The sequence below is a fragment of the Aulonocara sp. 'chitande type north' Nkhata Bay genome, linkage group LG9 (assembly GCF_057382095.1).
Source record: "Aulonocara sp. 'chitande type north' Nkhata Bay isolate Kocher_YH1m ecotype deep benthic linkage group LG9, A_spYH_male_GT1.1, whole genome shotgun sequence".
Taxonomy (NCBI): Eukaryota; Metazoa; Chordata; class Actinopteri; order Cichliformes; family Cichlidae; genus Aulonocara; species Aulonocara sp. 'chitande type north' Nkhata Bay.
The window spans coordinates 35,744,762-35,766,253 of NC_141352.1; the positions used below are offsets into that span (position 1 = coordinate 35,744,762).

Consider the following 21,492-nt stretch of genomic DNA (forward strand, 5'->3'; position numbering starts at 1 on the left):
CCCTTCCAGTTTTTCTTTAAAGCCATAACTTAGGCATCACAGGAGAGGAGGAGTAAAATCCCAGAATGCGGCAAGATGTTCTCCCTTAAATCATCATGGTCGCGTGCCGATCTAAACAGCTACTCATTAATGAACAAGATCCGCCACCCTGTTGTTAGTAAATATGCCGCGGTGTATAAATATCACTGATAAACCACCGATGCTCCACCCAAACCCTGTGCATGGCCCACATAGCCGCGTATCACCTTGTGCTTGCTCCCCTGGGTGTGCCGCTGCGTGCATGGCATCGCAGCTGAAGTCAATTAACAGCTCCAGATGACCCAGGCACTCGGGCAGAGCGTCTAAGCTCAGATCAGTGTCTCTCACACGCACTATCACACATGTGTACCTTTCTCTGTATCCTCCCACTTCAAAGGAGGTTCAGTATGCCTTTGCTCTGCCAGGGCCCAGCTCACTGATCGCTCTCAAACAGATTCTGGCCAAAGATGAAAGAAAGTGGGAGAAAAATAAAACAGTCGAGGAGCATTCGCACAGCCAGCATTTGTTACATGAGCTCCAATTTGGACCTTTTCGAGAATGCGGGAGCAGAGATTTGTCCCACGGGTTCTCACAGGAGCCGGTTTAGATAACTGGAGACAGAGAAAAAGAGAGAGAAAGACAAGTCTGAACGGGGCCTTGTTTTCTCCAAGTTTTCGCTGACTTTTCCCAGACGCAGCTACGCTATTGATTCCTGCTGCGGTACAGTGCACGCTCTGTCTCATACAGACACAGAAGATGTAATAATGCTGGGATTTATCCCTCCGTGGGAGCCAGATAGTAAATATATTATTGCTTAGCACAGGTCTCTGACTCAGTGTCTTGGGATTAAGTGCTGGAGGAAAGATAGGACGAGACACACAGGAAGATTTAAGCCCAATAAAAGCTGCTAATACAAGTGTCAGACTTCGAGTGGCAGCTCGTGGAAAAGTTTTGTGGACTCCTGTGGATTCTTTCTAGCTATGCAAAGAAGAATTTCTGAAGTATATAATATTTACTGCAGTCTCTCTATCGCGCTGCAGTTCAACCTTCTGTTTGGGTGGGGCAGCCAATTAAAGGACATATAGCTTTAAGTAAAGGTGACCTCTCACTTTAAGAGAGAGGAGAGCTAAAATGGCTTGTTTCAGACATAATGTGGACTGAGGCCCAGCAAACATTGGGATTATTTTTAATTATGAATCATGCAAAGTTACTCTAGTAGAGAATGTAAATGCAAAGCTGGAAGAGAGTGTAATCACTCTCCTTTACAGTGTTTACAGCATAAGTAAGTTGCTGTGCATGACTTTTACAACATCTCAAAAAGACAATCCCGTCTTGGGTTCAGAACTATTGTGTCCTTATCAATCACTCGCATGGTACAAAATTACTTCACAGAAAACATTTGATAAAAGAATATGAACATAATTATGTCTATCTACAGATAAAGCATAACTTTCTCCTTAGGTCAGTTCATACAGCTAAAAATTACAGTAATCCTAAATTCAGAGCAGCCCACCAGTGTGACAGAGCTTTAAAAACTTATTATCTGAGACAAATTTGTTTTTATTTTCACATGTAGTGTTAGAGTTTGCTGGGTTTTGACTGTTCTAACCAGAAATTTCTACATCCATGTACAGTCAATAAGTTTTCATTGGAATTATATCTGGCCACCTTTCGTGTAATATCAAGGCAAAAACATGAAAATGGACAAAAAAAAGTTTAAGGTTAAAGCATTCAGATGGTTCTACAAGCAGTAGCGACGAATTGGTGCCCTTCGACTTCATTATACAAGGGGATGTCACTGGAAACAAGGCTTGAGAAAAGAAAATGAAAAAAAAACCCAGCTTTCTCTCTTTTAAACAAACTGGAGATGGAATCAAAGATCATAAAATATACAAAAAGTTAAGCTAGAGATGATCACAGAGGTAGAATAAAAAAAATAATACAATGAAAGAGGAGAAAAAAGTTTGGAACTTTGGACAGGAAACAACAAGGTGTTCAAAGATGCAGCCCCACAGATGTTAACAGCTGCGGAGCAGAAGGTAGACGAGTGCAGCAGCAGCAGCAGATAAAACACAAAGAGAATGTGTTTTTGTGTGTATATGAGTCTATAGAGGGAGGGGCAGAGAGATGAAAAGAAAAACTGCTCCCAGAATGCAGGAGATGGAAACACCAACAGAGAGGAGGGTTTTAATTGGCTGCCTGGAGACAACCGCTTCAGGCAGAAGAATTAGTATGCATGAGATCTGCAGGCAGAGAGACACAGAGAAAGAGAATAGAGGCAGAGATCACAGTAACATCACAACGAGTTTGGGGAATAGTTGTCCTCACTTTGACTTTGACTATCCATGACGATGCCCCTGTATGAACTCAAATTCACTGAAGCAGAGCCGTGGCAAGCCTGATGCTGAACCTCAAGCCTTTGGATGCAGATCGCATGTTTTATTTTTCCATCTATCCGCTCTCTAGGTTTTCTTTTGTTTGTGTCAAAAAGCTAAGCACCTTTTGCTTTCCCATTTGCCTTTCAGAGTACCCGTGTTCAGGCATGCTGGGCATGGTATCAGGCTTGATTAATGACAACCAGATCACCGCGTCCTCCCATACAGACCGGAGCTGGGTACCAGAGAATGCTCGCTTGCTAACAAGTAGGACAGGATGGACCCTGCTGCCCCAGCCACAGCCCTTCACTAACGAGTGGCTGCAGGTGGATCTCGGCGAGGAGAAGCTAGTGAGGGGCTTGATCATCCAGGGAGGGAAGCACCGAGAAAACAAGGTGTTCATGAAGAAGTTCCGCCTGGGCTACAGCAACAATGGCTCGGACTGGAGGATGGTGCTCGACACCAGTGGAAACAGGCCGAAGGTGGGTTTTTCTCTCTTACCTTGCACAGTGCCCAACAATACTTGGGTATGTGTTCAGTTCTGCTATCAAATCAGAAGATTAGTCTTAATCAAAGCTCTCTTGTATCATTTTTCAATTCATGCACCCAGGACTTTTTTTTTTCAAGAGCAAGGATTGGAATTGACGTTTTGATTTAACAGAGGTTTTACCTTCAGCACTGTGGAAAATGATTTGAATACCAACTTCTAAAAATGTCTCTTAGACACGTCAGAGCATCGATTGTGATTATGACGCATTTAGTCAATTTTCACCCGACTACGCGCCGGGCAGTTGTGAGTCATTGAACAGTCATTGTGAGTCAATTTTAGGAGTGCTTTGAATCACATTAGGATAAGCATCTTGAGTCTCTCAGAGTCCTTCCCCCTGTTCTCTCCTCCTGCTTTGTATTCTGCATGACACACACACACACCGTTCAACCCTTTCAATGGATAGTGAAACCTCTCCAGAGAGGAAGGAGGGGTGAAAGGGAGTCAGAGGGATGAGAGAGGAAAGAACGGGCAACAGTCGAGAAGTGACCAGAGATTTATCTCCCAGTGGCACTGCCTTGCGCTGAAGGCATACTTGCCAACACTTTGCTCGATGCATGCACACACTTACACACAAAGTATGTAAGTGTGTGCATACTCGCGGATGCAGGCACACACACCTCCGAGAAGAGCTGCAACAGCTCGTCCCCAATTACAAGTGTCCCTGACAGGGCATAAATCTGATCCAGATGGGCTGATGGTTGATTTATGAAGGGAGTGAGGAGGATCCATATCCCGGCTGTCCTAGTTAGTGTCCTTTCTCCTCTTGCCTAAGAGTTTCCCAGCATCTAAGGCTCACCAGGCGTCTTCACGTGATCAAACCCATTAATCCGCTTCCGTCATTCCTCTCTCTCTTTCTTGGCTTGCTTCTCCCACACTGCCTCCTCTTTTCCTTCGTTTATACCTTCCCACATGGAGGACCGGAGAAAGAGTTAAAGGAGCAGAAAGTTACCCTTGTCAGAGGTGTGAGTCATGCTGTCTTTGCCACTGGACTCCTGTGTCACTCACCTAGTCTGTGCTTTGGATATCAGCAAGATTACACATCTGGTCAGCTTATTTATTTATTTTACTTTTCATCTGTCCACCTACCCAAAACAACCAACCCTCTGTATCCATTTTCAGAACGTAGGAGTAATTTTGCTGTAGGGTACCTGCATTTGGGGGGCTGTAGCAGTCAATACTAATCTTTATCACTCTTGCCCTTTTCCCTGCCAGATATTTGAAGGCAACAGCAATTATGACACTCCTGAACTGAGGACCGTGGAGCCTCTGCTGACCCGTTTTGTCAGGATTTACCCAGAGAGGGCCACTCCTGCTGGGATGGGCCTGCGGCTGGAGCTGCTGGGCTGCGAGATTGAAGGTAAAGCTCAAAAACATGTAGGACTTTCAATAAAATCGATTGCATTGTGTGTCCTCTGTCTAAAATGCTCCTTTCTGTTTTGATGCACAAAACTATAAAAGAAATAGAGTAGTATTTCTATTGACGCTGGTGACATTTCCACCCGTGGTGCTCATTTCTCCACCAGCAACAATTATGTGTTTACCAGTGGTGGCAAAGTTACTCCCCCAGAGTGAAACCTTTCTTCGAGCAGTTGACATTTTCAGCTATAGTGATGTTTTTAGTCACGAAAATGACATTTTCACTCCCGTAGTTGACGCCAAGACTGTCTTCGATTGTGTTTCATTTTCTCCCCGTGATGATAACCTTAGTGGGCACACCTAGACCTCTCAGACTACATGCTCACATCTGACGTGTGTTGACTCACACGCAGGTGAGCAGTCTATCATCCTAGCTAATGGCATGGCTGTGAGGAGCTAGCGCGTCATGTCTTTGCCACAGTCCTGTTTATTTAAAGACGTGCATGAGCGCTCCCTATGTCGAGCCCACAGCTGTCCAGCTCCTGCTCTTTATCCTTACAAGGGATAGTTGTCTTGTCTCCCTGTAACATCAAAGCTGCCCCCAATAGCTAGCCACTTCTACAGGGGATCAAATGAAAGCCCACCTGGCCCACTAGGATTATTGCATCCTGGCCCTCATCGCACTCTTCCCAACCTCGGCACGTCTTTCTTCTTTCAAAGGACTGCGCCCACTTTGCTATCTTTAAAATTACCATTATTTTTTTCCAGCTCTTTATCTGCCTCTCTCAAAGCTGATGTAGCACAAAAAACGCTCAGCAATATAAGCACACGGAGCATCCTAGCCCTAAGTGGATTTGCATATTGGATTTCAGGGAGGCCCATTCTCTTGTAAGCCTCATGGACTCCCACCGGGAGCTTTAGTCAGATGATAATGCTTGTTTTCGCTGTTAATGCCAAATACACACAAACTCGCACAGATTTATGCACACAGACCAACCGCAATCACCTTGCCAAACATGTGGTTACAGTAAACTGTACACAGTCGGGTGAGTGCACAGGCAGGTGCATCTCCTAGTGTGTACAAATGTGTTTGTGTGTGTATGTGTGTAGCAAGTCGTAGCAGGAGGCCGAAATCCTCATTTCTATGAGAGGCTCCCCTGACGCAGCGCTGACCCCATCCCTGACCTTCCCCACCCTGAATCTGACAGGAGCTGATCTGCCTCATATTTCATCTAGCAGAGAGAGCGAGCAAGAGCATTGGCTCACACACATGCACAAACACACTCAATCGCTCTCACGCACAACTACAGATATTGTACACATTTTTCAAGATGCTTGCCCCTGTCTGTCTTCACCTCCCTTTTGTCGCCTCTCTCCTCATTCCTTCTCCTCGGCCTGCACTGAGGAAGCCAGTTTAATCCTCAGACAGTGCAAACACTTATGAAAGGTTTGGACTACAGGAAGTGTTTTGTAGCTCCTATAACTATTGGAGGAAATACACTTTTTTGTGCGGCCATACAGTGCAGGAAGAAGGACTATCAAAAGTTCTTGGAACCCTTTGATAGCGTTTCAAAGCTGCATACAAACTGGAAGGAATTTGTGGTGACATAGTGACCAGAGACCAGAGGCTGTAGTCGGGACCCACAATAAACTTTCAAGCAAGTGAAACTACCAAAGACAGTGAAGAATACTGTTGATTTACAGAGAGTCACCAAGGCAACCTGAGCCTGAAATACCAGCAAGAGACAAGCTGGCAGTTTCAAACTGATGCGCAATGAGCAAATCGTTTCCAGTGCTCCTACTTCAGGGTTTGGACTCTCCAAGCACAGGAAGTGATGTCAGTGACATGAATGAATGTGGGTTAGTTTAGATGTAAGCATACTTCGTTGCAGATACTGGCTGATATAAATTTAAAATCATCCAACAATATATGTCATGTCAGCTGTGTAGGGAAGAGCTGTAAAGTTGAAACAAAGCATGTAAAAACAGAACAACGGTGAAGTCCAAGCTTTTTTAAGACTATGTGTGACGGGGGGAAAATGCAACACAATGTTCGCTCGTCAAAGCAAAACTGTCCTCCCACATTTCCTCTCACCTTGAGCTTCTCCACACAGTGAAGCAGTGACTGATGAGAAGAAAGTAAAAAATCCCCAAAGCTCTGTGTGTGTAAAAACTTGTCCTGACAAATGGCTATTTTGTCTGCGCCACACAGTTATACCCTGCTTTTACAACTCTGTTGTAATCCTGACACTTACAACACAACAAACACACGCTCAGTCTTGTTTTGTTTGCAGATGTTTCTTTGTCAGCTGCTAGCTTGCTATCACACCATTAGCGGCCCTACAGAAGTGGGAAAGCATATAAAAAAGACCTTAGAAGACATGTAGTTGTTGGGGAAGTTCCTCAGTGTGCAGATACCCTCAAGGAGTCCTGAGAAATATTGGGTCTGAAATCTCCAAAAGGCACACCGCTGTGTGGCACTGGACCATGGAGCGGATTTTGGGCCTTTCCCACATCCAAGTGAAGCAGGGCCATAATGATAGACTGGAATGGCCCTGCTTATATCCAGTCCCAAGTCCTGTTACTCCACCTTCTAGTTTCAAAGCCCGAGCTCCCACACATTTTCTGGCCTCGATGAAGGCTTCTTCGACACGGCGTGTGTCCACAGGGGATGGCATTGTTGGAGTGGGGCCCCGGCGCTGTTACCATAGCTGTCTTCGAATCCCATGTCCCTGCTCTCATTAAAATCGTCAGTTCGCAGCGGGTTGCTATGAATGTTTCCTTTCCCAACTGGGCACGGTGTCCAGGCATCTGTCTTCCTGTCCCTGCCATTGGGGGTTTTGACTCTTCTCAGTGTTCCCGTTTAATGCATTCTTTACATACCCTGTTGCATTCATTAGAAGAGATCATTAAATACAGCCAAGACACAAGGACTGCATGAGGTCTGTGCCATTGGTTCACACTCTTTCTCATGTCAGGGCCATAATGATAGACTGGAATGGCCCTGCTTATATCCAGTCCCAAGTCCTGTTACTCCACCTTCTAGTTTCAAAGCCTTACGCACCATGTATTCGCTTCAGCTCTATTTATACACCCACACCTCCACAGCTTGATGAAAGGATGGATACTAATAGCTCAGTTCTACACTAACGCTCAGCATGGAACTGTGAGCACAGCAATCGAGCTTACAGAAATATATTTCACTGTTTCTTCTTCTTTTCTTTCCTTTTCTGTTTTTGTTTAAACTATATGCTTAAAATCGTAGGCTTGAAAAGAAGGATTTCAGACAATTAACAAAAAGAAATGCGATGCTATTCAATAGATACTGGCCTTATAAACAAAGGAAAACACTGTAACCTTTTTTTTTTAAGTAGTCGAAAAATCCCTTAAGCTAAAATCAGTGCACTTTCCATGTTTAACCTGTAATCTAACCTGTATTGTTTCCTCTCTCTCCCTCTCCAGCTCCTACACTCCCGCCAACCACCGCAATCCCGAGCACCACCCCGTCTGACGAGTGTGATGACGACCAGGCGAGCTGCCACAGTGGCACAGGTGATGACTACGACGTGACAGGTGCTAACATCGCCTTCATGAGACTGCGACCAGCCCCTTCCCCTAAACCCTCCCTTCCCTAATTTCCCCTTGCTTTTGCTGTGGCTGGCGCTCGATCGTCTCCCTCGATTCTGCGCCATCACAGCTTCTGTAGCATCGCTGCCGCAGTCAGATTTTGATACCAAACCCAGTCTTCCATGTACTGTACCCTGCACACTGGCAAGCATGCATGCACCCTCGTGTGTCCTGGCAGCCACACAACTCTAATTTGCTGCGCCCCCGTTGCTACCACCTCCTCCTCTTCAGTCTACCACTTCTTACCTTAAGCTCTGAGCGCTCACCAGAAAGCATTGTTGCATTTGCACCTGAAATCAATTCACCCACATCTGTTCTCTATCATTTCATCTCTCACTTGCTTTTTGCTCTGGCTCCCCCCCCTCTACTCACTCCTAGCTTACTTTTCCTTCTAACCAGTCAACTATCTCAGCCTGCACCCCCCATTAACCAGCAGTCTCCAATGATGAGCATGGCACCGTCTCAGTCATGTGTATTGTATAAGTTCTTCCTGCTAGGAATACCAGAAAAAAGGCATTCATAAGAAAGAAGCCAGAGACAAGGCATGCGTTGATACGCCAAGTTTAGTTAGCATGGGTACTTATTTAAAATGAAACTTAGCTCATTGCAAACCTAGGCTAACTGTGCTAACATTCTGTATTGTGACAGGTGGTAACATGATGCCAGAGAGCACTACTGCTGAAATGGATACCATCCCAGGTGAGCAAAAGATACCATATATACATATTTTTTAAGGTCAGTGCTTTCAAAGTTTGCACATCAGAGCGATGAAACATACAGCGGGGCAAATGTTTAACTGCTCATGGTTTGTTCTGAATTAATTTCATGAATTCATCAAGAGACACACCTGAGATAATGATTGCCAGCCTCTCTCCTCTGATGTGTGTCTGTTATTAAAGCTGATGATATGGCCCTGAGAGGCTCCCGCTGACAGGGTAAAGGGAGGCTACGTGATGCAAGGCTAGCCGATGATTAGCACTGGTGCTCTGCTGCTGCCTTCTCAGCATAATCACTAATCACCAGGCTGACACCGACACACACACAGAGTGCGCACAGACCTGTAAAAGCCAGATGCAAATGACTGGAGGAAGTTAGGTGCACTTTGGGGCCCACATGCATGGACAGACACACATAGCCAGTGTCTCCTACAGCGGGCTGATGAGGCAGCAGTCAAGAAGCAGTGCCCCAGCCTGACCTTGGCTAATGGGCCGTAGGCTCCACCCAACCCCCTTTCTCTCAGTCAGCTGGCTCTGCGGTCTGTCTTCGATTTGGGGCACGAGCGATATTATTAGAGTAGCTCTAAGATGCAAATGTGTGTATGCATTTATGCACATTTTTGTGTGTGTATGTCTGTATGAGTCTAATGAAGTACAGGTAAACGCCTATCTATTTGACTTTTCATCTCAAGACTCTCAAACCATGCATGTTAATAAGCTGTGTGTGTGTGTCATGCACCATGCATCTCAGGGGATATAGTTTCCACTCACATTCATGGAGAAATAAATATATATACATATATAATGGCCAAGTGAGTCACAGGCTCCTCATAATGGAAAAAAAAGCCAAAGTCGTTTTAATTGGGAATGAAGTTTCTATGGGGAAAATGGTGGCTTGGACCCTGAAATGTGGTTGATATGTGATGGGAATTCCATCCTTTGTGTTTAATGGGTAAATAGCGTCATTGCCTGCAGAAGTTAGTTAAATCCTTCCCATTTTTTAAGGGAATATTAGCTCATAGATTCTGTCATTCAGAGAGTGGTATCTCTAAAGGCATTTCATGTTGGAGAATAAAGCTATGGCTGGCCTCCCAAACATCTCGTTTCCCCAGTGTTCCTTGAAGTCTTTCTTTATCTAATTTGGAAAACACTAAAGCCCGAGCTCCCACACATTTTCTGGCCTCGATGAAGGCTTCTTCGACACGGCGTGTGTCCACAGGGGATGGCATTGTTGGAGTGGGGCCCCGGCGCTGTTACCATAGCTGTCTTCGAATCCCATGTCCCTGCTCTCATTAAAATCGTCAGTTCGCAGCGGGTTGCTATGAATGTTTCCTTTCCCAACTGGGCACGGTGTCCAGGCATCTGTCTTCCTGTCCCTGCCATTGGGGGTTTTGACTCTTCTCAGTGTTCCCGTTTAATGCATTCTTTACATACCCTGTTGCATTCATTAGAAGAGATCATTAAATACAGCCAAGACACAAGGACTGCATGAGGTCTGTGCCATTGGTTCACACTCTTTCTCATGTCAGAACTGTAATTTACCTTTTGTCCGACTCCTGCTTCTCCTTCATGAGTTAGCTGCTTGTATCACCCCCACCTGTAGGACTGTAGGCTTATGTCCCACAGTTATCTGCTGCCCTCTAGTGGTCTGTTCCAGAGCAGAATAAGAGAAGGAAGCTCCAAAGTGTAGCCTGTAGTTATACCATGACAGGCCCTGCGGTCATTGTTCGGATAGAGCCCAGGGCTACAGGCAGCTTCTCCTTTTGTAATAAGCAGAATGATTAAGGTTTTTTTTCTCCTGTGACACATGATCTTGATCTTTCTTCACACAGCTTTTCTCTGGTTTGCCTGCGACTTTGGCCGAGCCAATGATCCGTCCTTCTGCAGCTGGACATCGGAGGACACGGGATCTAGGTGGCAGATCCAGTCCAGCGGCACACCTACCCTCAACATCGGACCCAACATGGACCACACAGGTAAGTACCTCAGATGATAGACTCACAACATCTGACACAGTACATGTGGCATTTTACCTCTGTGTTGCTGATACAAGGGCTTTACATTACAGGTGAACCGGGGAATTTCATCTACACCTTAGCAACCAGCCCCCAAGAGACAGAGGTGGCTCGACTCGTCAGCCCCGTGGTCAGCTCCCCGGACTCGGACCTCTGTGTGTCATTCTGGTACCACATGTTTGGGCCACACATCGGCACACTACACATCAAGCAGCGCAAGCAAACGGAGAAGGGACCTGCAGATGTCCTACTGTGGACAGTCAGCGGCCACCAAGGCAACCGCTGGAGGGAAGGTCGTGTCCTCGTGCCACGCACCAACAAGCCTTATCAGGTAACTGACCCACCTTTTAATTTACCTGTGCTTTTTGTGTGTGTGCTGTCACTCTAGAGGCTCACTTATTTTTTTTGCCAAGGTGGTGATCGAAAGTCTAGTGGAGAGAAAGAGCTGGGGAGATATTGCTGTGGATGACATTAAGGTTCTCGATGGGATCACACTGCTAGACTGTAAAGGTGAAGCTTTGTGCATAGTTTCAGTGACTTCCTTCAGTTTTTGAACTAAAACAGCACTTTGGCACACAGCTCTGACTGCATTTTGTCATTTAGCTCTGCTTTTAATATGAATTTCTCTTTAAAGATCCCGACGTGCCCACTGAGCCAATATTGCCGGAGGATATTAATGAAATCAGTAAGTCCTTTCACACATCAGGTTTGTTGTGCATTCTAACCTTTTATAGTTTATTTTCTCACTTTTCTTTTTCTCTTCTGCTCCTTGCTTCCTCTCTAGTTCCGGAAAACACAGAATATCCAGACTTTGTGGATAACAACCAGATCCCTGAAGGCAGCATGCTAAAGACGCTTGACCCCATCCTGATCACCATCATCGCCATGTCTGCCCTCGGGGTCTTCCTGGGGGCCATCTGCGGCGTGGTCTTGTACTGCGCCTGCTCACACGGAGGCATGTCGGACAGGAACTTGTCAGCTCTGGAGAACTACAACTTTGAGCTCGTGGACGGCGTCAAGCTAAAGAAAGACAAACTCAACGTACAGAGCTCGTACTCGGAGGCGTGATTCAGGACAGAGCGCATTCATGTGACTGTGTGCGATGGGCCGGGCTCTCGCACGAGACTGTCTGCAGGCATATAATCCCGCCTGTCTGCAAGCAGACGGGCTGCCGATGCCCTCGAATCTCTGGACGAGGGACAGGTTCAGGAACCAACAGGAGGTCTGGACTGATCCATGCTTTTCTCAGGAGCTGCAGTTAAAAAAAAAAAACAGAGCCTACCAGTAAAGGGGGAGGGACACTGTGTACAAATAAAATACAGGAAAAAAAATATGTACAGATGATATTTTAATTTTCTATTTTGATTTTCATTCATTTTTACAATCGGATGCTGGTGTTGAGACCAATTTATTAATGATGTTTAAAGTATTTATCGTTTTCTGGAAAAAAAAAAAGAAACGTCTTTTTATTATTACCATCAGTTGGTAACGGCTGTTTTCACCTTTTAGAAAGAGACGTATTGACATCATAAGTGAACCATATCCGGTAAAAACTGTAGATTCGCCCCATGGCGTGGCAAACAGAGTGTGCCGTGAGACATGTACCCTTTCCCCCCCTTTGACCCCTATCACTCTAAAGTAAGGGTCCCATTCATGGCAATGTATGGTTCTGACAGTGCCTTTAATACGTTTTTGTTGGAATCCTCTGTTGATATCGGTGTTTTTTACTGTACTTGGCTTAAGCTATAATGACAGGAAACAGGGGCACATGACCTTAGAAATACCTGCAAAACAGGACAAGAGTTTATCACAGGTTTTTTTTTGTTGTTGTATTTGTTTGTTTGTTTTCTGTCCAAAACAAAAACACACACACTGTAAATAAGTTTTAATATATTTTATTGTCCTTTTTTTAAAGAAAGTAAAAAGTAAAAGGAAAAAAAAAGCTACAGTATCCCTTTTGTCATGGGTTTTTGCGTGTGCGTGTGTGTAAATACAATCTCCTGGACTGTTTCGTGGAAGGTGCAGTGTTTCATTTTCAGTCGCTCAGCTGAGCATGATTCGCCCGCTCGCTGACGCTCCAGCGATTTCAATGTGCATTCAAGCCATCTGTCACCGAAACATCCACTTGTCAAAAAGAGCCCCAAGGATGAATGAATCGAGAGGTAGCAAGCGCACAAAAACAAAACAAAAAAAAGAGATGAACTCTCAGCACTCTTCTTCTTCTGATCACTCATGACCACGCCATATCTCTGCTGTGAGCTGAACTGGTCACTGTGATGTTTTCCAGAACTTTAAACACACTCGTGACAATTTCAGAGGAGGTGGTAAAATATATCAAATATTTGGCAAAAACAAACAAACAAACACCAATCCTAGTTGCTTTGCTTTATCTAAATCCCTTACTGTCTTGTCACTGTGGATTGTTCACCCAGGCAGTGCTATCTGGACAATGCAGCTTGAATGCACTTTGTTTTGCGAGCCCCTCGTGGTAGAAACCTGTAAAAAAGAGGGGTTAACACACTAACTGACGAATGGTGCTATCAGTAATTTAGCCAGACACATGTGTCTCATGATGAAAAAAAATTTTTTAAATAAAAAAGCCCAGTTTGTATTGTCCACATGCTGTAGTGTAGCTCAAGCGCCCCGACCTCCTCCTCTTGGGGGGCTGTGAAGAGTTTTTAACGTGTTTCACGTGTAGCAGCCATAATGTTGTGATGTCAGAGCTGATGTCAAAAAGGACAGGACGCTGGTACAGTGGGTTGGAGTGGGGGTGAGGTGGGGTTGGGGGTGGGAATCGAGCATCGTCACCTAAATCAGACTCCCAGGCCTCTCTCCGTGGCTTTACCAAAGGATGGTTGCCCCCTTATACATACGGTTGGAGGGCTGGAGGGGGAGGAGGGGTTCCTCGCCAACACAAAATACCGTGAGACCACAGTCCCTCCTCTCCACACCCTTCCCCATGAAAAAATCAAAAAAAGGGGGTAGCCTATGGCAGGACACTCACAGAGAACAGCAACGTGTTTGTTTTTTCTATCTCTTTTTAAGCTTAAAAGAAGTGAAACGTCGCCCAGGTGTGAACTCTTCAATCCCAGGGTGGTGGTGCCCCCCCCCCCCCCCCCCCCCCCTCCACGAGGCTGCTGGGGCCCCTGAACTCAGTGGGGGGGTTTTGTGCCACAGTCAAAACAATCCAAAAAAAAAAAATCAATCCTGGGAGGCGTGAAGTCTTTTTACATGGATGTGCTTTGTATGTTGTGCCGTGGTGAACACACGTTCTCAGCTTGTTCATTTTATTTTTCAGGACCGGGCGACCCTCTCTCCCCTCAGCTTTTACACCGCCCCCTGCCCCTCCCCCACCTGTGCTTTCAGCTGTAGAGCACTGTAGCTGCAGCAGCTAAGGAGAAAGGATACTGTAGCGTGGACTCAAAAGAAATAATGTTGCACTGACAAATATATTTAAGAGGTTTATGTGTTTCTAGCATTCATTTGCAAAAAAAAGAAAAGAAACTGAAGAAAATCAAAAACTGTTTTCTTTTTCTGTTCTTTTTATATATACATGCATATATATATATAGTTTCAGATTATGTGACATAATTCTGAAATGTAAAAATAATGAGATGTTTTCATTATTGAAAAGGCAGAGGAGATTTTTTTTCCTCCCAGCAGTAATGTCCCTCCCCCGTACATTTACATGGCATATTAACCCTTCGTTTTGTACTGTCATTCAGACTTTTGTGCAGATTTTCTTTCTTTCTTTCTTTTTTTTTTTTTACAATAACAAGGAATTAAGATTTTTATTTTCAGTACTGCTTCTGTAATTTACTGTTGTTAAGGGCGGGAGGGGAAAGGAATAAACAGCAAAGGCCTTAAAAAATTGGAAAGGGAATTTGTGAGTTGTAATTCAGGCTTTGAAATGTTTTTTTTCTTTCTTTTTCTGCTCCAGTCGGACATCCAAACCACGGCCCTGCTGTGAAGGGTTAAACCAGCAGCTTCATAAGCAAGCAGCTCTTTGAAACAGCATCTTTTTTGTTGTTGTTGTTTTTGCTTGAGAGTGATGTGAAAGCACTATCAAGGCAACGCAGTGATGTTAAAAGAGAACTTTTTTGTCTGGTCTCTGTCTCATTGCCACCGCTTTCCAAAGATACAATAAAAAAAAAAAGCGTCTCCACACGAAGGAGGATGAACTTTTCTTTGCTGAGGAGTTTTGCTTTTTTTCTGCATTTAATAAAAGAGAAACAACTCACCGGCTCGATTGGCCTGACACTGAGCAATGACAGGTGAAAATTAACCTCCTGATCCCAGATCAGAACTCTGCTAATGTGAGTTTCCACCTTACTGAAGTAGTTAACAGTGGTGAAACTGATGGCATAAAGTAAAGGGCGGGTGGTGACCACTAATGAGAAGCTGATGTGAGCTGGGATCAGTCACTCAGCTGGATTTTGATCCTGGTCTATCATTAGTTCAAACTGCATTTTCACTGATTTTTTTCTTCTTCTAAATTTACAGGGGTCATATCGTTTTGCCACTTATTTTGGCAGGCCAGGAAATGAGACAGAAAGTATCACCACAGAGATTTTTAAAATCTCTGGTTTCAGTGTCAGTTTCAATTTAGAGCGTGAGATACAGCATGTAAGCAGCTCATTGAGGAATGCTTATACACACATCTTGAAAGACATAGCAGGACCCTCATCATCGTTAGCAAGCAAATTAGAGTCCTAACATCTTTCAGCTGCTGTATCCTTCACACGCTATTGACTACATGAGAGCTTAGAGCATGCAAACCCAACTTCATCGTTGTTTTATCTCTCCTCAGACTGCTGAAAACTAATAATCTTGCAAAACTATGCTCAACATTAATTAATGATTAATTAATTAGTCATTAACACACAGAGTATCATCAGTCATTTATCTGTGTGGCACGATTGATGGAGAATTGTAGCTTGATATACACCACAATTAGAAAGTGTCTGATATGGATACTTTATTTAGCAGTACTTCTTTGGGTTTTAAAGTCTTCTTTTCCAAAGGCTTTAAAGTGCTGCTTCTTTGTGAATATGTTATCTACTAATTCTAAAGATTAGTCTTTAATTATTAATTTTGGGGATAATGAAAAATCCCTTTTGTGTTTAGCTTTTCTATTCTATACCAGTGCAGTCGCTCTTATTAAAATCTGCAGAAGTCATTATTGAATCACCTCCTTAAAAGGCTATTAGTTTATCACTTATTAAGAATCAGTCAGTGCTGTAGCTACAATCAGTAAAAAAAAAAATCTCTTTCTCCAGGTCAAACGTAACATGGAGCCAAAAAATCAAAGCCACAGTCGCACTGTGAGGAGAATCACTCACATTGTTTTTTGTCACAACTAGAAATTTGAAAATGTTTGACTTACTAGTTTGTAAAGGCTTTTTAGCTTTGCAGGAAAGAAGTTATAGCAGCATAACCACAGCACTAGTAACGTCCCGGACAGGCTCGCATCTGAAACTTGTAGTTTTATATTTTGCCACTGGGTGGCTCTGTGGAGTAATATTGAGTTCTTTATTCTGTATCATATTCCACGTTTGTTAAATAAAAGGAACATTATTATGAAACGGTCTCTAATGTATTAATGTAGAGCACTACAGTAAATGTGTATTTGCTTCATTATTTTTCTTTTTTGTTTCCATATTGTTTAATGTCTGCAAATGATTTAGTGGACTAGGAATGATTTGCCAGTTATAATACGTGCAAACATAATACACAGTTTGTTTGTTTTTTATTGTGGGCATTGTGATATGTTATCACGGACGCAGAGTGACTGGCTGACTTCAATAAGTTGCTGTGTTACACAGTCTTTACTGGTACTGCCAAATAAAACAGAACCGTTAGTTATCTGCGCCTTTCCTGCTATAACAAGAGGAAATTGTGTCTGTCATCTCGCTATTTTTCCATGACGAAGTCGTCTGCCCTCAAAGTGCAGCTCTGAAAAAAACTTAGATTTGAAATCGTATTTGTTATGCCCCTGTCCATGCAGTAGCCAAATCCCACCACAGGGGGGCTCCAGAATCCACAGAAGTCCTATGGCATTTATCCAGGATACCTCAGCTATTACGGCCCATCACTTTTATACCATTGGCTGTAAAAAAAAAAAAAAAAAAAAAAAAAGGCTACAAAAACTCACCATCCACTTCATTAGGAACAGGTTTTTTGTTCCATATTGATATGATAGCATCACAGAGATGCTGCAGATCTGTTCGTTGTACATCCATGATCTGAAATTCTCATTCCTCCATATCCCAAAGATGCTCTCTTGGACTGAGATCTGGTGGTGGTGGAGGCCACCTGAGTACAGCGAGCTCATTGTTATATTCAAGAAACCAATTTGAGATAATTTGAGCTTTGTGACCTGGCACGTTGTCATTAGTAGATTATACACTGTTGCCAAAAAGGGATGGATATAATCAGCAAGAGTAGCTACTCAGGTAGGATGTGGCATTTTAAATGATGCTCAGTACTAAGGAGCCCAAGATGTGCCAAGGAACCACAACATTACACCACAAGCAACAACTTGAATTGTTCATACAAGGCAGGATGGAGCCGTGCTTTTATGTTCTTAAAGCTAAAGTCTGATCTTATCATGTGAATTTTGCTGGAATGTATGCACAGTTTTATTTATATAGCACCTTTTAAGATAAATATCACAAAAAATTGTCTAAAAAAGTTACCCAAAAGCAACTTTACTTAAAAAGATGGCTCTTTAGTTGTTTTTTATAAGAAACCACCAAATCCGTAGATCTAAGGCTCAGTGGGGGAGAGTCTAGGGGTCACTGTGGGAAAATCTGTGTCTCCTTTAGTTTTCTTGTATAACACAAGGTCTCTGATATCCTGATCGCAGGATATCAGAGACCTGCTGGAGACAAATGGCTGTAAAGGTTCAGTGATGTACATCAGTGTTTACCCACAGAGAGCTCTGAAAGTCACAACCAGAATCTTGAAGTGGACTCTGAAGTTGACGAGGAGCCAGTGCATCTGAATTAGAAAGTGACCTGACAGTACTCACAGGTGCATTCTGAACAACTTGCATACATTCTGAGGAGGTTTTGTTGAGACAAGTGAACAAGCAATTGCAATATTCCAGAAAGGATGAGATAAAAGTATTTGCCATAATTTCTAATTCACAGCGTGAGAATCACAGCGTGAGATTTCATGTGATCATGATCATCCAAAGTTAAAGCACAAAACTGTCAGGGGCACAAACAAGGACTTCTGTTTTTTCTATATTAATCTGAAAAAAATGTCAGCCACCCATGCAGGACCTGAATCTGAATCTGGTATTTAGAAAATCAGCAGCACAAGAGAATACAAAAATAGGGGTTGACTTTGCCTCCACACCTAAACAGAAAAACAAGAACAGTCAGTGAGATTTGGCAAGTGGGGGAACACTAAGATCTGTTGTAGTTCCCAGCTCAGGGAAAATAATAACAGCTCACAATAATTTCTATTGGCACCATAGGCAAAAAAAGCAACTGACAATCTGTATAGCTTATATCTTTATATGTATATATTTACAAAAATTGCTATATTAAAGTTTTGTTTTTTTGCTTCTATTGTTTATTGTTTATTTCATAGCATGGTGTCTATTATTCAGTGGAAAGACAGTGGATCACTGCTGGAATATCCACTCATGTCTCTTTTTGCAGGATGTCTCATGGAACTGCCTGTAGGATTGTCTAGATTTGCATTCAAATGCCCATCCAAAACAAATGCCTCTTTGGGGAATGTTTGCTCCCTTTCAGCAATGTCTTCATTCTTACTTAAGTGTGATTTGGGATGTACAGTGGGGCAAAAAAGTATTTAGTCAGCCACCGATTGTGCAAGTTCCCCCACCTAAAATGATGACAGAGGTCAGTAATTTGCACCAGAGGTACACTTCAACTGTGAGAGACAGAATGTGAAAAAAAAATCCATGAATCCACATGGTAGGATTTGTAAAGAATTTATTCGTAAATCAGGGTGGAAAATAAGTATTTGGTCAATAACAAAAATACAACTCAATACTTTGTAACATAACCTTTGTTGGCAATAACAGAGGTCAAACGTTTACTATAGGTCTTTACCAGGTTTGCACACACAGTAGCTGGTATTTTGGCCCATTCCTCCATGCAGATCTTCTCGAGAGCAGTGATGTTTTGGGGCTGTCGCCGAGCAACACGGACTTTCAACTCCCGCCACAGATTTTCTATGGGGTTGAGGTCTGGAGACTGGCTAGGCCACTCCAGGACTTTCAAATGCTTCTTACGGAGCCACTCCTTTGTTGCCCGGGTGGTGTGTTTTGGATCATTGTCATGTTGGAAGACCCAGCCTCGTTTCATCTTCAAAGTTCTCACTGATTGAAGGAGGTTTTGGCTCAAAATCTCACGATACATGGCCCCATTCATTCTGTCCTTAACACGGATCAGTCGTCCTGTCCCCTTGGCAGAAAAACAGCCCCATAGCATGATGTTTCCACCCCCATGCTTCACAGTAGGTATGGTGTTCTTGGGATGCAACTCAGTATTCTTCTTCCTCCAAACACGACGAGTTGAGTTTATACCAAAAAGTTCTACTTTGGTTTCATCTGACCACATGACATTCTCCCAATCCTCTGCTGTATCATCCATGTGCTCTCTGGCAAACTTCAGACGGGCCTGGACATGCACTGGCTTCAGCAGCGGAACACGTCTGGCACTGCGGGATTTGATTCCCTGCCGTTGTAGTGTGTTACTGATGGTGACCTTTGTTACTTTGGTCCCAGCTCTCTGCAGGTCATTCACCAGGTCCCCCCGTGTGGTTCTGGGATCTTTGCTCACCGTTCTCATGATCATTTTGACCCCACGGGATGAGATCTTGCGTGGAGCCCCAGATCGAGGGAGATTATCAGTGGTCTTGTATGTCTTCCATTTTCTGATGATTGCTCCCACAGTTGATTTTTTCACACCAAGCTGCTTGCCTATTGTAGATTCACTCTTCCCAGTCTGGTGCAGGTCTACAATACTTTTCCTGGTGTCCTTCGAAAGCTCTTTGGTCTTGGCCATGGCGGAGTTTGGAGTCTGACTGTTTGAGGCTGTGGACAGGTGTCTTTTATACAGATGATGAGTTCAAACAGGTGCCATTCATACAGGTAACGAGTGGGGGACAGAAAAGCTTCTTACAGAAGACGTTACAGGTCTGTGAGAGCCAGAGATTTTCCTTGTTTGAGGTGACCAAATACTTATTTTCCACCCTAATTTACGAATAAATTCTTTACAAATCCTACCATGTGAATTCATGGATTTTTTTTTCACATTCTGTCTCTCACAGTTGAAGTGTACCTCTGGTGCAAATTACTGACCTCTGTCATCATTTTAAGTGGGGGAACTTGCACAATCGGTGGCTGACTAAATACTTTTTTGCCCCACTGTATATCAGTAAAATCACAACTTAATCGGAACCTGCAGCAATTTCTGTTTCTCTGGAATGATATGAGCCATGTCGTTTATATGAGCCATATCACAAGTCATATCAACGTTTATCCTTGTAATAATACAAAAAAACATACTTTGAGTTTTAAAACTACTGCTGAATACCTGAAAAAAGTAGAAAGAAATAGCTGTAGTTTCTAGAACAGATCTTTCTGTGAGAAATAGAGAGCTGCATTCTCTTGTAAACACTCCCAGGAGGCTAAACAGGATTTGAGGGTCTTCCGGCCCACTGTTTATTTTTTCTCACTTTCTTTCCCCCACTGTGTCCACTAGTGCTCAGGCACAAAATAACAAATCAGAAAGTTTAAAGTAAATAAATAGCTGAGTGAGTTTACGCTACTTATTTATTTTTTTACTAGAACTCATACAAAAAAGTAATGGTAGTGGCTCATTTTGTATTTGTGGCATCTAATACCTCTAAAAGAATTTTCATAAAAAAATAAATAAATTTCAGCTTTGTGGTTGTTAAAAAAAAGTATTACACATTTTTAAAGAGTCCACTCGAATTTCAGGTTTTCAGTAATATAGATACTTTACAGCAAACCCTTGATTTTATTCTTTTTCATTTTTCATTTTCTATTGGTTTTATATAACTTTTTATTATATAACTAAATTGGATTAACAACAAAAACATTTTAAATAAATTATCATATTTAAAATATGAGTAGAAGAAATTACGACTGGATTTTTAAAAAATGTTTTGTAGTAAATTACACAGTAAAAGATAATTAATCAGATGTATTTAAACTTTATAGCCTACTCTTTTGTTTAGCTTCAGTGTGAAACTGTTAGTGGACAGTGAGGTACAAGTACAGAGCCAACTGTCCTTATAGTGATGAGGATGATGCTGATGGTGATTAAAGATGTGGACTTAATTGGAGTTACGGACTGAGTTAGTATTATACCGACACACTGTGTATGTGTGAGCGTGAGTGGGGCTGTCTTCTAGCGTTGACGTAGGCAACATAAGGGTCAAGTGAGCAAAATTAAGACGGTTAAACGACTGCGCGCGCCTTCAAAACAAAAAATATCAAAGCTTGTTTGTTTGTTTTTTGAATACGTAAAAAGACTTTGATGACGCATTGGGAAAACTTTTTAATTAGAGGAAGTGAAACTTTAATTGGAATGGTTAACAGGACATCTGTATCTTAGAAAGTACTAAGATACAGTACTAAGAAGGTCTAGATTTTACCCCAGATATTACAAAAATTTTAACCCCATATAAACAAAAAAAGAAAGAAAAGAAAATTAAAGACTTCTACCACCGTCTTTGTTTTTTGGAATTCCCCATTAATCTCCATTTACCAGAGAATTCTTACTCTTCTGTAAAGCTTTCGTCCTTCTCGAAAGGGGCTATAAAAA

General features: G+C 43.0%; 1 protein-coding gene across 3 annotated transcripts in view; it reads left to right on the top strand.

Annotated features, from left to right (window-relative positions):
* The window catches only part of nrp1a (neuropilin 1a), a 62,348-nt gene extending 49,331 nt beyond the window's left edge, over nucleotides 1-13,017 (top strand). For 2 of the 3 annotated variants that reach the window (XM_086307273.1, XM_086307274.1), the window contains 9 exons: nucleotides 2,544-2,875; nucleotides 4,156-4,300; nucleotides 7,762-7,872; nucleotides 8,575-8,625; nucleotides 10,475-10,618; nucleotides 10,711-10,988; nucleotides 11,071-11,167; nucleotides 11,292-11,342; nucleotides 11,442-13,017. In XM_086307273.1, coding sequence (XP_086163399.1) covers nucleotides 2,544-2,875; nucleotides 4,156-4,300; nucleotides 7,762-7,872; nucleotides 8,575-8,625; nucleotides 10,475-10,618; nucleotides 10,711-10,988; nucleotides 11,071-11,167; nucleotides 11,292-11,342; nucleotides 11,442-11,725 — 1,493 coding nt within the window. In that variant the 3' untranslated portion in view covers nucleotides 11,726-13,017. The remainder of the gene's footprint in view (nucleotides 1-2,543; nucleotides 2,876-4,155; nucleotides 4,301-7,761; nucleotides 7,873-8,574; nucleotides 8,626-10,474; nucleotides 10,619-10,710; nucleotides 10,989-11,070; nucleotides 11,168-11,291; nucleotides 11,343-11,441) is intronic. The other variant, XM_086307275.1, reaches the window with a different exon arrangement.
* The last annotated feature ends 8,475 nt before the right edge of the window (nucleotides 13,018-21,492 follow it).